We start from the raw sequence: 12,339 nt of genomic DNA, 5'->3' as shown, positions 1-12,339 counted from the left end.
AAAAACCTTTATCTCTTTATTCTTGAAGGGCATTTTACTGAGTGAAGAATTCTTTGTTGAAATTCTTTTTAACATTTTGAAGATATTATTCCCTTGTGTTAGCTTTCATTGTTTCTGTTGAGAAGTCAGATATCAATCTAAAGTTTCCATGTGCTTTTGGTTTTCAGCAGTAATGATGTGGCCAGGGTTGAGCTTATTGTTGTTGTTGTTGTTCATTTGGCCTATAGAGCTTTATCAATGTATGATTTTATATTTTTATGAATTTACAGTATTATGAGCTATTATTTCACCTCAGGGATTCTAGTTGCACCTATGATATGCCTTCTTATTATATCAGTGTAGCATGTCTTTTCACGTTTTCCATCTAATTGAGTCTCCATGGCCCATTCTAGATTGTTTTTCTGATCTGTGTTCTGGTTCACCAATTTTCTCTTCAGCTGTTTCTACTTGCCTGTTAAGCCCATCTTTTGAGTTCTTAGTTCTGTCTCCAGTATTTTCTAGTTTTAGATGCTCCGTTTAACTGGGTTTTTTTGGTAAGTTTTTACTTTATAAACTTTTAAATCTTTTGCTCCCTAGATGTTAGAAACATAGTCATTTTTCAACTTTTTAAATAGATTTACTTATTTATTTTAGACAGTGTAAGGGGGGAGGTGCAGAGAGAAAATCTTAAGCATACTCCACCAGAGCAGAGCCCGACTTGGAGCTTGGTCTCATGACCCTGAGATCATAACCTGAGCCAAAACCAACTGTTGGATGCTCAACCGACTGAGCCAGCCAGGCATCCCTTAGTTTGGGGGCTTGCTGGCTTCCATCATGTGCATTGTTTTTTTACATGGCTTGTTATTTTCATATATTGTGCTGGATAGTATACTTGTAAAACTTAAGGAATAATTTGACATCAGGGATTGTGTTTTTCTTTCTCCAGAGAGAATTTATGTGTATATCCACCAGGAATCTGAATGAACTAACAATATAGAATCATTTTATTCTAGATTTAGAATTGATAGAATCTGGAGGTGATTGACCAATAATGGGGAGGTCCTCTTTATTTCCTATTCATTCTAATTGCTAGTGTTCAGTTCTTTGGGACTTCATTCCACAATAACAGTATTATGCAATGTCTATTCCCCTTACCCCCTTGACTCTTTTTAATAGACCCAGTGCCTGGACTCCTAAACACTGCTTAGCCTTTAAGATGCCTTCTTCAGAAACAGCAAATGACCATTGCTTCTCAGTCTTTGGGCTAAGATCAAGTGCAGAATTGGCAAATGACCCCAAGGGAAAGAAATTCTATGTGTTGTGTTCCCCTCCCTTAGTTCTTGTTCTGCCTAACAGTGTGGTTCAGTCACATACTAAGTTTTTACTGTTAAATGACAATCTTCATTGTAGCAAATATGTGACCAACACTTTGCATTTATGAAAATAATTAGCATTCATGATGTTTTTATAATGTTAATGCCATACTTAGTGCACCCTTAGTAGTATTTTCCCTTTAAGGTCTTACAACATTGATGAAAATCTCCATTTTTAATCTCCAAATTTGTTTTTCCTGAAAGAAGAAAACACGATACATATAGAAGTTAAAGAAAACCCTGAGGAGGAGGAGGAAGAGGAGGAGGAAGAGAGTGAAGAAGATGAGAGTGAAGAGGAAGAGGAAGAGGAGGGAGAAAGTGAAGGCAGTGAAGGTGATGAAGAGGATGAAAAGGTGTCAGATGAAAAGGATGCCGGGAAAATGTTAGATAAAAAACCAAGTAAAGAAATGAGTTCAGAATCTGAATTTGACTCTGATGATGATCGTACTAAAGAAGAAAGAGCTTATGACAAAGCCAAACGGAGGATTGAGGTATTTATTTTCCCTTTCTCTTTATTCCTTCACCCTCCACTTCTCATCTGGGATCATTAGAACTGTTCTCTGATCTAAGGACAATGTGGGTACTGGCATAAGAACAAATAATGCAGATGATGAAACAACTAAAAGTCCAAAAAATCTTTATATTTCTGATATACTGATAAGTCATAGATGCTAAAGCAATTCAATGGGAAAAGGATAGCTTTTCAACCAACGAGGCTAGTTAAATTAATAAAAAGGGAGTTTAGTCTCTGACCCCAAATCATATGTATAAGTTATCTTAAAACAGATCAGATAGAGCTAAAGATGTAAGAAACTGAAGGTATAAATTTAGGAAAAAAACAGGACAAAATATTCATGACCTTGGGTTGAACATTGGGCCTTTAACATTGACCTAACCTAAGGACCTTATTCCCTTAACCTAAGTCAGAATGGTATACTGCTTCATTGTTTCTATTTGTTTTCTCAGAATTTTGATGTGCTCCTTAAATGATGGTTTAAGGGTGTGCAGAGATATTCTGAAAATATACCCTGTAGTCATAAACACTAGTTAAACTAGTGTTTGCCTTGTGTATTTTAAGTTAGTCACTATGAGGCATCTGATGACTTTAGGTATTGAAATTTGATGGGTTAATGAGGCATCTTTTGATTTAGCAAAGTGTGCATACCTAGTGAGCTTACTACATTTTTCCTATTTAATGTAGTAGACTTGAGAGTTTTCTTTAATTATGTCAGCTTAGTATAAATAATATACTAAAAACTGGTTTGCTTAAGGATGTTAAAGTATTTTAAGCTAAAAACAATTTTAGCTTTCTTTTTTAAAAATTATTTTCATTTGTACTTCTGATTTTTCAGTTTTTTTTCTTTTCTTTTTTTCCTTTTTTTTTTTTTTTCCTTTCTGATAACCTATGTATTAGTGGTTGCCTCACCCTTCTGTAAAGTCTATTAAAGGGATACATTTTCTGAATTTCTAAAGGACTAAGAAAATCTGTTGTTGTAAGTTGGGATTTCTCACCTCTGCCAGGGTCGACATCTTTAGGCTGTATAATTTTGTTGTGGGGGACAGTCGTCTTCATTTAGGATGGTAAGCAGTATCCCTGCCCTCCACCCACTAAATACCAGTGGCATTCTCCTCCCTTCTTCCCCATTGTAACTGCTGCTTCCCACAGCACCTACTCTGGCCAACTCCCTTGCTCTGTACCAGTGTGTGAGAGACAGTTGTAATGTGTTTGGTGATTTAAAGACAATGGGTATAAAGCAGAAAGAAGTTTCCCCATTATTTCACTTCCTAGGCTTGTGCATAGTTCTGTACATGAGCTTCAAGGGTTTTTTTGTGTGTGTTTTTTTTTAAAGATTTTATTATTTATTTATTTGACAGAGATCACAAGTAGGCAGAGAGGCAGGCAGAGATGGGGGTGGAAGCAGGCTCCCTGCCAAGCAGAGAGCCCAATGTGGGGCTCAGCCGCAGGATATGGAGACCACCACCTGAGCCAAAGGCAGCGGCCCAACCCACTGAGCCACCCAGGCGCGCCCCAGCTTCAAGTTTTTAAAAATGTTTAATTAAAACAGATAATATATTTTGTGTATATATATATGTATATATACATATGTGTGTATATATATGTGTATATATATATATATATATATATATTTTTTTTTTTTTTTTAAGGATTTTATTTATTTGTCATAGAGAAGGGGAGAGTACAAGCAGGGGAAGCAGCAGGCAGAGGGAGAAGCAAGCTCCCTGTTGAGTAAGAAGCCCAGTGTGGGACTTGATCCCAGGATCATGGCATCATGACCTGAGCTAAAGGCAGATGCTCAGCTGACTGAGCCACCCATGCTTCCCAGTATATATATATTTTTCACATAACAGTATGCTTTGGACCTCTACATCCAGCAAATTTTTAAGCAGCTTGTTGGGATATGATTTACATATTAAAGAATTGATCCAGTCCAGAGACATTTTGTAAATTTGTAGAGTTGTGCATCACAACTCAACTTTAAAGTATTTTCATCATCCCAAAAAGATTTCTTATAACAATTTGCAGACATTCCCTATTTCTAGCCCCACATATATAGCAGTCCCCCCCGCCCTCCTAGTCCCACCATCCACAGTTCTGCTTTCTATGGTTTCAGTTACCTGTGGTCAACTGCAGTCTGGAAGCAGGTGATCCTTCTTTTCTTGGATTGTCAGAAGGGCAGTAGTAGCCTAACACTACTCTATTCACTGAACTTCATCTCATTACGTAGGCATTTTATAATCTCACATCATCACAAAAAGAAGGGGGTGAGTACAGTAAAATAAGATACTTTGAGATCACATTCACAACTTTTTTGCAGTATAGTCTTAACATTGTTTAATTTTATTACTAGGTATTGTTAATCTTTCAGTGCGCCTGATTTATCACTTTAATTTTTTTTTTTTAGGAGAGTGGGGCAGAGGGAGATTGAGAGTCTTAAGCAGGTTCCATGCTTGGGGTGCCTGGGTGGCTGAATTGTTAAGCATCTGCCTTTGGCTCAGGTCATGATCCCAGAGTCCTAAGATCGAGCCTCGCATCTGGCTCCCTGCCCAGTGGGAAGCCTGTTTGTTCCTCTCCCACTCCCCCTGCATGTGTTCCTTCTCTCTCTGTGTCTCTCTGTCAAATAAATAAATAAAATCTTTAAAAAGAAAAAAAAAAGCAGGTTCCATGCCCAGCACAGAGCCTGATGGAGGGCTTCTCAAAATCCTGAGATCATAAACTGAGCTGAAATCAAGAGTTGGACACTTAACTGAACCACCCAGGCACCCCTAAATTTAACTGTATCTTAGATACGTGTAGGAGAAAGCATAAATATTGGTTTCAGGCATCCACTAAGGGGATTAGAATTTATCATCCCTGCATAAGGAGGGGACTGCTGTAAATTTCAAACATATAATACTTGGTCTTTTATGTTTAGCTTATTTCACTTAGTCTCTTTGTGTGGTGACTTTATCAGAATTTATACTTATACAAGAATTCTGTACAGTATACTTATACAACAAAATTCAGATATTGTTGTATAAGTATACTGTATTTTGTTTTATATTCCCTAGAGAACATTTGAGTTGTTTCCAGTTTGGGGCTATTACAGATGGTACTACTATATACATTTGCATATAAGCCTTTGTATGGAAATGTGTTTTCATTTTTTTTTTTTTTAATATATTCCTAAGAGTGAGATTGCTGGATCATATGGTAAATTTGTGTCTAACTTTTTCAGAAACTGCTGAACTATTTTCCAGAGTGACTGTGCAATTATAGATTCCCACCAGTTGAGGGTTCTGATAGTTTTTCCACATCCTAATACTTGTATTAACATCTGTGTTTTCAGTTACAGTCATTCTCAGAAATATGAGTATTTAGTTTTGGACTTTCAGTTCTGTTTCGTCATCTGTATTTTCTGCTCTTATGCCAGTACCACACTGTCTTGATTATTATAGCTTTAATGTAGGTTTTGAGGTAGGGAAATAGAAGTCCTACAATGTTGTTATTCCTTTTCAGGTTTGTTATGGCTCTTCCAGGTCACTTGCTTTTCCATATAAATATTATGGTCATCTTGAAAGTTTCTGCAAAAAGCTTGCTTAGATTTAAATGGAGATTATGTTGAATCTTTAGATCAATTTTAAGGAGAATTATCTATTTTAATAGTATTGATTCTTGAAGTCTCTGGAAATAGGCTGATTCTCCATTCATTTGGATCTTTTACAGTTTCTTCTAGTAGTATCTTATAGTTTTCACATTTTAAGATACGTAATTCTTTTGTTAAATTTATTATTAGGTATTTTATTGTTTTTTATACTGTTGAAAATGGGTTCACAATTTTTAAAATTTTTTTCATTTCTAGTATAAAGAAATACAATTGAGTTTTATAGATCTCATGTCCTGTAACTTTATTGAAATATTTTTATTCTCATAATTTTTTATGGATTCCTTAGAATTTCCTATAATCAGTGTGTCATGTTCTCTATCAAAGACAGTTGTAATTCTTTCCAGTCTCATTGCTGCTTATTTCCTTTTATTTTTATTTTTGCCTGATTTCCCTGTTAGAACAGTACATTATGGAGTAGAAGTGGTAAGAGCAGACGTGCTTGTCTTGTTTTCAGCCTTTGAGGAGGATAGCATTCAGATTTTACCATTAACTATGGTATTAATAGTAGTACCCTTTTTTAGTCTGAGGATCTTCCCTTCTTTTCCTGATTTGTTCAGAGTTCCTATCATGAATGGAAATGTGCCTTTCTATGTGTAGAGATTCTTTTTTCTTTTTTATACCAATATATGATGTGTTATATTGGTATTCAGATGTTAAGCCCAACCTTGCCTTCCTAGAATAAATCCCACTTGATCCTGGTATAATCTTCTTTATATGTTACTAGATTTGCTTAGTAATATTTTGTTGAGGTTTTTATGATCTATACCCATGAGGTATATTGATCAGTAGCTTTTCTTCTCTTAGGATTTGTTTGTCTGGCTTTGGTGTCTGTTTAAAATTAGCTTCCTGGAATTAGTCACAAAGTGTTCCTTCTTCCTTTTTTCTGCAAGGGTTTATGAAAGATTGTTTTTGACTGTTTTCCTGTTTTAAGTGTTTGGCAAATTTACTAACAAAGCTTTTGTCTTTCGAAGACATAAATTTCTAGTTCAATTTCTTGTTATATTGTTATCTCTTTGCCATATTTTCTTTTTCATCTTGAGTCATTTTCTGTAATCTTTGTCTTTCTAACTATTTTGTATTTCATCTAAGTTGTGAACATACAGTTGTTTATGGTATCCTTTTATAATCCTTCTTTTCTGTAGGGTTAATAGTGGTGTCTTTTGGTTCTGTGTCTTCTTGTCTGGGTGCCTTAAACAATAGAGATTTATTTTCTGATAGCTCTTGAGGCTAAAAGTTCAATATAAAAGCGTCAGCAGGGTTGTTCCCTGGTGAGAACTCTCTTCTTGGTTTGCAGATGACTGCCTTCTCACTGAGTCTTCATGTGGCCTTTACTCTGTGCATGCCCAGAGAAAGATTTTTCTTATTCCTCCTGTTGTAAGGGCATCTGTCTTTTGGATTAGGGCCCTACCCATTTAACTTTAATTACCTCCTTTTAAAAGGCTCTATCTCCAAATAACAGTCCCATTGGGAGTTAGGGATTCAGTATATGAAATTGGGAGAGATAAGTCCATAACAAATTTCATGGTTCCAAAACCTTGCTATTATATAATTTTCTAAAATCCATACCAGACGTCCTAGGTAATAATCTCCGTTGTGGATAGGGGTCTCTAAACGAGTCTATGCAACCAGATAGTTTTCAGCCCTGGGACTGAGGAAATATTCATTCGAAATCCCCAGCTACAGATGATTAAGTGGTTACTAATTTTTGCCAATACAGATAATACTGCAATGAACAAACACTGTTGTATACATATATTTCTCTATGCTTGTGTCATTGTTTCAGGACAAGTACTTACAGGTAGAATTTCTGAGTTAAAGTCTACTGCATTGCCCTCCAGAAAATTTTAATGATACAACAAGTGTGGGAGAAAAAGACAATTTTCAACCATATCAAATCTAACTAAGGTCATGACGTTTGCATTTGAGTCACAGAATATAAAGCTCTTGTGTACTACTCTTTGTTAGTAAACACTCACATCCGAATTTAACACTCCAAAATGTTTTCTCATTCTATTTTCTATAGAAAGATCCAGTGTCCAGTGGTAGAAATGAAAGTAAAGAATTGTTTACAAAAATGGTTTTTAGATGGAAGATATTTTGTAAATTACTTCAGAATTTTGATGGAAGTCTTATCTCATTTGAATGCCAGCTTTACTATACTTGAAATGTTAGCATTTCAAAGAGCTGCTGGCATGTGTACTTTGGTTCTTAGAAAGCTGAAGTATCTAGGTAAATGCTATAAGAGAAGTGTGTTGTGATGCAAGGAGATGCTTCTCATGCCTAATGAGTGGTATCTTAAGAAGGTAGGAAATGTCATTAGACATCTTAGGCTGGGGATTAAGTAAACCATCTCTCAGTTGAAAGGTTTTGTAGTGTTTGTACACCAGATAAAGTTTAAAAATAAGTTGTTAAAGTATTTTGTAGTTTTGAAGTTTTAATGAAATCACTTGATTGCAAGAGTATATCTCCTTTTATACAAATACCCCACATAAGCTAGAGGATGTACTGTATATGCCCTGAATGGAATACAAGATCGTTTTCTTATATTCTATTAAATAAGCAGTGCACAAAAGTGTTCAGAAAGTTGAAGCCAAAACTTCACGCTATTTTTACTCTTATTTAACAGCGTTGTCCTGAAATTCATTTTAACAGGTTTCTCTTTGTCCAGAGGTGCTATGATTGGAATTAGATTGTAAAGGTTATGTGGTAAAATGCAATTACATGTAGTTAAATCAACAAAGAACTTGGATAAAGGCTGTGACATTCTCTTGCAACATAATTTAGAGAACAATATGATAAGGTTTGAAATAACTTGTGATTTTTTTTTTTTTAATTTCTAGAAACGGCGCCTCGAACATAGTAAAAATGTAAATACAGAGAAGCTGAGAGCTCCTGTTATTTGTGTACTTGGACATGTGGACACAGGGAAGACAAAAATTCTAGATAAAGTAAGAAAATACTGTTAGTATTGATAAAACTATTTAAGTAAGTGAATAATACCTTATAAAAAGCTAATAAAAACCATAGCACAGATAGGCAGTTCTGTTACATTAAATAGCAGTACTTTCTTACTGCTTTTGCTTCTTTTTATATTTCAAAATACAAATCTGAATCTGCTGTCTCATCCCAGCTTCGTCACACACATGTACAAGATGGTGAAGCAGGTGGCATTACACAACAAATTGGGGCCACCAATGTTCCTCTGGAAGCTATTAATGAACAGACTAAGATGATTAAAAATGTAAGTACAGTGTATTTGGTGTGTTTTAATCTCTAACAAAAATTAAGGTATAAATTATTTCAGATACAGAAAAAAATAGTATAAAGTTTCATATGCTTGCTATTCATAATTAACACTTGTGCCACTTTGTTCTATTTTACTTAAGATCTTTTTTTTTTTTTTTTAAAGAAAACACTAGATGTTATAGGAGCCTTCATTTTTCATTTCCTTTCCTCTTGTTCCCAAAGGCAATTGCTATTTAGAAATTAGAGTATATTGTTCCCCTGCATGTTTTAACACTTTTCCTATAGATTTCCATGTTGAAAAACTGTTTACTCACTGACCCTCTTCTCCTTCTATCACATTGATTGTATTTTCATTATCTCCCTAATATTTTTTACTTTGGACATACTCAATTTATTCAAAATAAATAAAGAAAATCACATAAGGTTAAGGTAAAGCTTAGTGAATCATTATAAAGCAAACACTCTTGTGTCACATATGTTAGGAGATAGAACCTTGGCCCTTACCTCAGAAGACCTCTGTTAGATCCCTTTTCAATTGAAACACTCTTCGACTCAGGCTGAACTTTTAAAGTAATCTCGCCCTTTTAGTGTGTTAGAGGTTGCAAAATGTTGTTATTCTAAACCCTTTATCCATGTTTATAAAGAGTGGTTTTGTTTTGTTTCCTATAAACTCCTAGATTAAAATATTTACTGTGCTTTAATTCATTTATTCTTGTGGTGAGAGAGTCTCGTTTTCTTCCAGTGATTGACTCCTGAATCTTTTTTATTTAGTTTTAGTAGTCTTTGGTTACATCCTTGTGTCTGATATAGCAGAATGTTTTAGGCTCATCTTATATGTACTGTGCTTTAATCCTGGAACTGAGCCTCGTAAAAATTCCCTAGTTCCATTATCACAGAACAGGTAAAAAAGATAAATTTGGAACTAAGGTGTAACAAAACTGATAACTGACGCACACAGCATAAATTATTATATGCTAGCATTTCCCTTTATTCGGTCTTAGTTCTGTATATAGGAAAGGTCTATGAGTTTGTCTCCAGTTTGCAGGGAGGGTGGGATTTGGTTGAGATTGTGTTTTATGAAGCTTGTTTTCTGGTACATTCCTAAGGAAGGAATAAGGGGAATAATATTCTTTGAGTTTTTGAATCTTGCATACCTACTTTGTGGCCTTCACCCTGGAAAGTTAGTTGGCTTCCTCAGTTCACATTTTCTTTCTTTTTTTTTTTTTTTTTTTAAGATTGTATTTATTTATTTGAGAGAGAGAGACAGTGAGAGAGAGCATGAGCGAGGAGAAGGTTAGAGGGAGAAGCAGACTCCCCATGCAGCTGGGAGCCCGATACGGGACTGGAGCCCGATACGGGACTCGATCCCGGGACTCTGGGATCATGACCTGAGCCGAAGGCAGTCGTCCAACCAACTGAGCCACCCAGGCATCCCGACACATTTTCTTTCCTTAAATATCTTAGAGGTTACTCTCATTTCTTCTCACATAAAATACTGCCTTTCAAGTCTGATCATAAGCTGGTTTTCTTCCTTTTATAAGTAATGTGGCCTTCCTGCATCTTGGGGTTGATTGTTCTGGGTCAGTTTTCTAGTTATATGGAAATTTTCCAGTTTCATTTCAGTATGTAATTTAAAATCTTTATTTTAGCACAGTTTTCTTAAATTACAGTTTTTCAAATTCATAGTTTAAAATTTATCTTGGTTATAATTTATCTGGTATTTCTGTGTGTTAGTCATTGGGGATTTTTATAACAGCTCATTCCCCCAGTTGCCAGAACTTGAAATCTGGTGTTACATTAGAGCACAGTTAATAAAGAGCACGATTTTTATTAGATCTGTATTAAAATTCTCAGGATAGCTTTTATATGACAATTATAATTGTTTGTATTCCAGACACTGAAGTGGAAATAATTATGGTGCTAAGTTAATGTTGATTTAAGATCACCAGAATAAAATATGAGATGTTTTACATTTGAATCACTTTGACCTAGATCAGGAGATAAGATTTTGAAAAATCACTTGAAGATTGACAAAAAGTAGATAAGCAAGTAAACAAAATTGTGTGTGAGAGTTACTGGTCAGTGTCACGATTTAGGGTAAAAGAGAATGTCCATATTGGGCATGTTTTAATTTTTTTCCATTTATTAAAGAAAGTCAGGTTTTTATGATACTTAAATAAGGCAGTCTTAATATTTTAGATTGGTGTAGTAAATTTTCTTTAAAACATACTTTGGGATATTTTTTAAAGTTTAGAATTGCTATAAAGTTGGACTAGATACATTTTTTAAGTAGTCAGAACCGCTGTAAAGTTGGACTAGATACATTTTTTAAGTAGTCAGAACCTCTTCTTGCATGTTACCTTTTTATAGATAATCACTCTCAGACGACTAATGTCATTTGTTACTTTTGATAATCTGCTCAAAATTATAATACACTATAGTTTTATGATCTGAACAAAGAGAATATTTTTTCGTTTCGTTTTTCCTCCTGCAAACTCCTTTTGATTAATGAAAATATTGACTATTGTGCTTTGCTGGTTGACTCACTGACTGTTGTAAAACCACTTATTTAGAAAAGGAAGTGGTGATGTTTTTAAGTTTTCATGGCTGAATAATTGTTTTTATAAAGGAACTTTCATTGTTTTGGCTTCCTTAAGCTCTCTACTTTTCCCCACCTTTTCTAGTTTGATAGAGAGAATGTACGAATTCCAGGAATGCTCATCATTGATACTCCTGGGCATGAGTCTTTCAGGTAAGAGCAACTTGCATTATTTGGCATCAAACAAACTGCTAGATCATTAAATCTAAAGGTTCAGTGAATGAGAAAGTTGGATTAATCAACATTGGGGTAGTATTTTAAGAACTGTAGTCCCTGTAATTACCAATCATTATCTGTGCCTTACTGAGTAAGTAGTAATTTATTTGGATACTTGTTTTTTATAGAGATCTTTTCTACTTTTAAAAACCTAATCCTAATACATACTTGGTCTGTCTCCTGTGAAACCATTATATGTGGAACTTATCTGTCACCTCTTGGCTATATTCTGTAGTGCAAAAAACTTGGCCAATACAGTTTGTAGAAATATTGGAGTAACTTCTGAAATTAACTTACTCCAGCTGATATCAGTTCACTGTGTCAGATAAGCATTTGGCAAATTAAGGGCTAATGGCACTTAAATTTTTAATGCATGTGCTTCATTTTGTTTTATTCATTTAGGTTTTACAAAGAAACATTTCTTTAAAGGAATAATTTCAAGTTTTCTGTTTATGCATTTTTCCCCTCTTTTCAACAGTAATCTGAGAAACAGAGGAAGTTCTCTTTGTGATATTGCCATTTTAGTCGTTGATATTATGCATGGTTTGGAGCCCCAGACAATTGAATCTATTAACCTTCTAAAATCCAAAAAATGTCCCTTTATTGTTGCACTCAATAAGGTAAGCTCCCCTGAATAATTAATGTGGAAACATGCTTCTTAATTTTTTCAGATTAAACAGATTTATCCTAGTATAACTTTTATATAACAGTATATACTCATGCTAAGTTAAATGTATTTTGACAAATTTATACACACATA

At 34.6% G+C, this 12,339-nt stretch overlaps 1 protein-coding gene across 2 annotated transcripts in view; it reads left to right on the top strand.

Annotated features, from left to right (window-relative positions):
- EIF5B (eukaryotic translation initiation factor 5B) overlaps positions 1-12,339 on the top strand; it is an 80,831-nt gene that overhangs the window by 51,921 nt on the left and 16,571 nt on the right. The window contains exons 10-14 of one of the 2 annotated variants that reach the window (XM_059134539.1): positions 1,560-1,843; positions 8,359-8,466; positions 8,649-8,759; positions 11,449-11,516; positions 12,058-12,199. In XM_059134539.1, the coding sequence (XP_058990522.1) occupies positions 1,560-1,843; positions 8,359-8,466; positions 8,649-8,759; positions 11,449-11,516; positions 12,058-12,199 (713 nt within the window). Of the gene's footprint in view, positions 1-1,556; positions 1,844-8,358; positions 8,467-8,648; positions 8,760-11,448; positions 11,517-12,057; positions 12,200-12,339 lie in introns of both variants that reach the window. The other variant, XM_059134538.1, reaches the window with a different exon arrangement.

This window comes from Mustela lutreola, chromosome 9, assembly GCF_030435805.1.
Source record: "Mustela lutreola isolate mMusLut2 chromosome 9, mMusLut2.pri, whole genome shotgun sequence".
Lineage (NCBI taxonomy): Eukaryota > Metazoa > Chordata > Mammalia > Carnivora > Mustelidae > Mustela > Mustela lutreola.
Note: the sequence above shows the minus strand (reverse complement) of the source record. Positions and strands in the feature narration are given on the sequence as shown.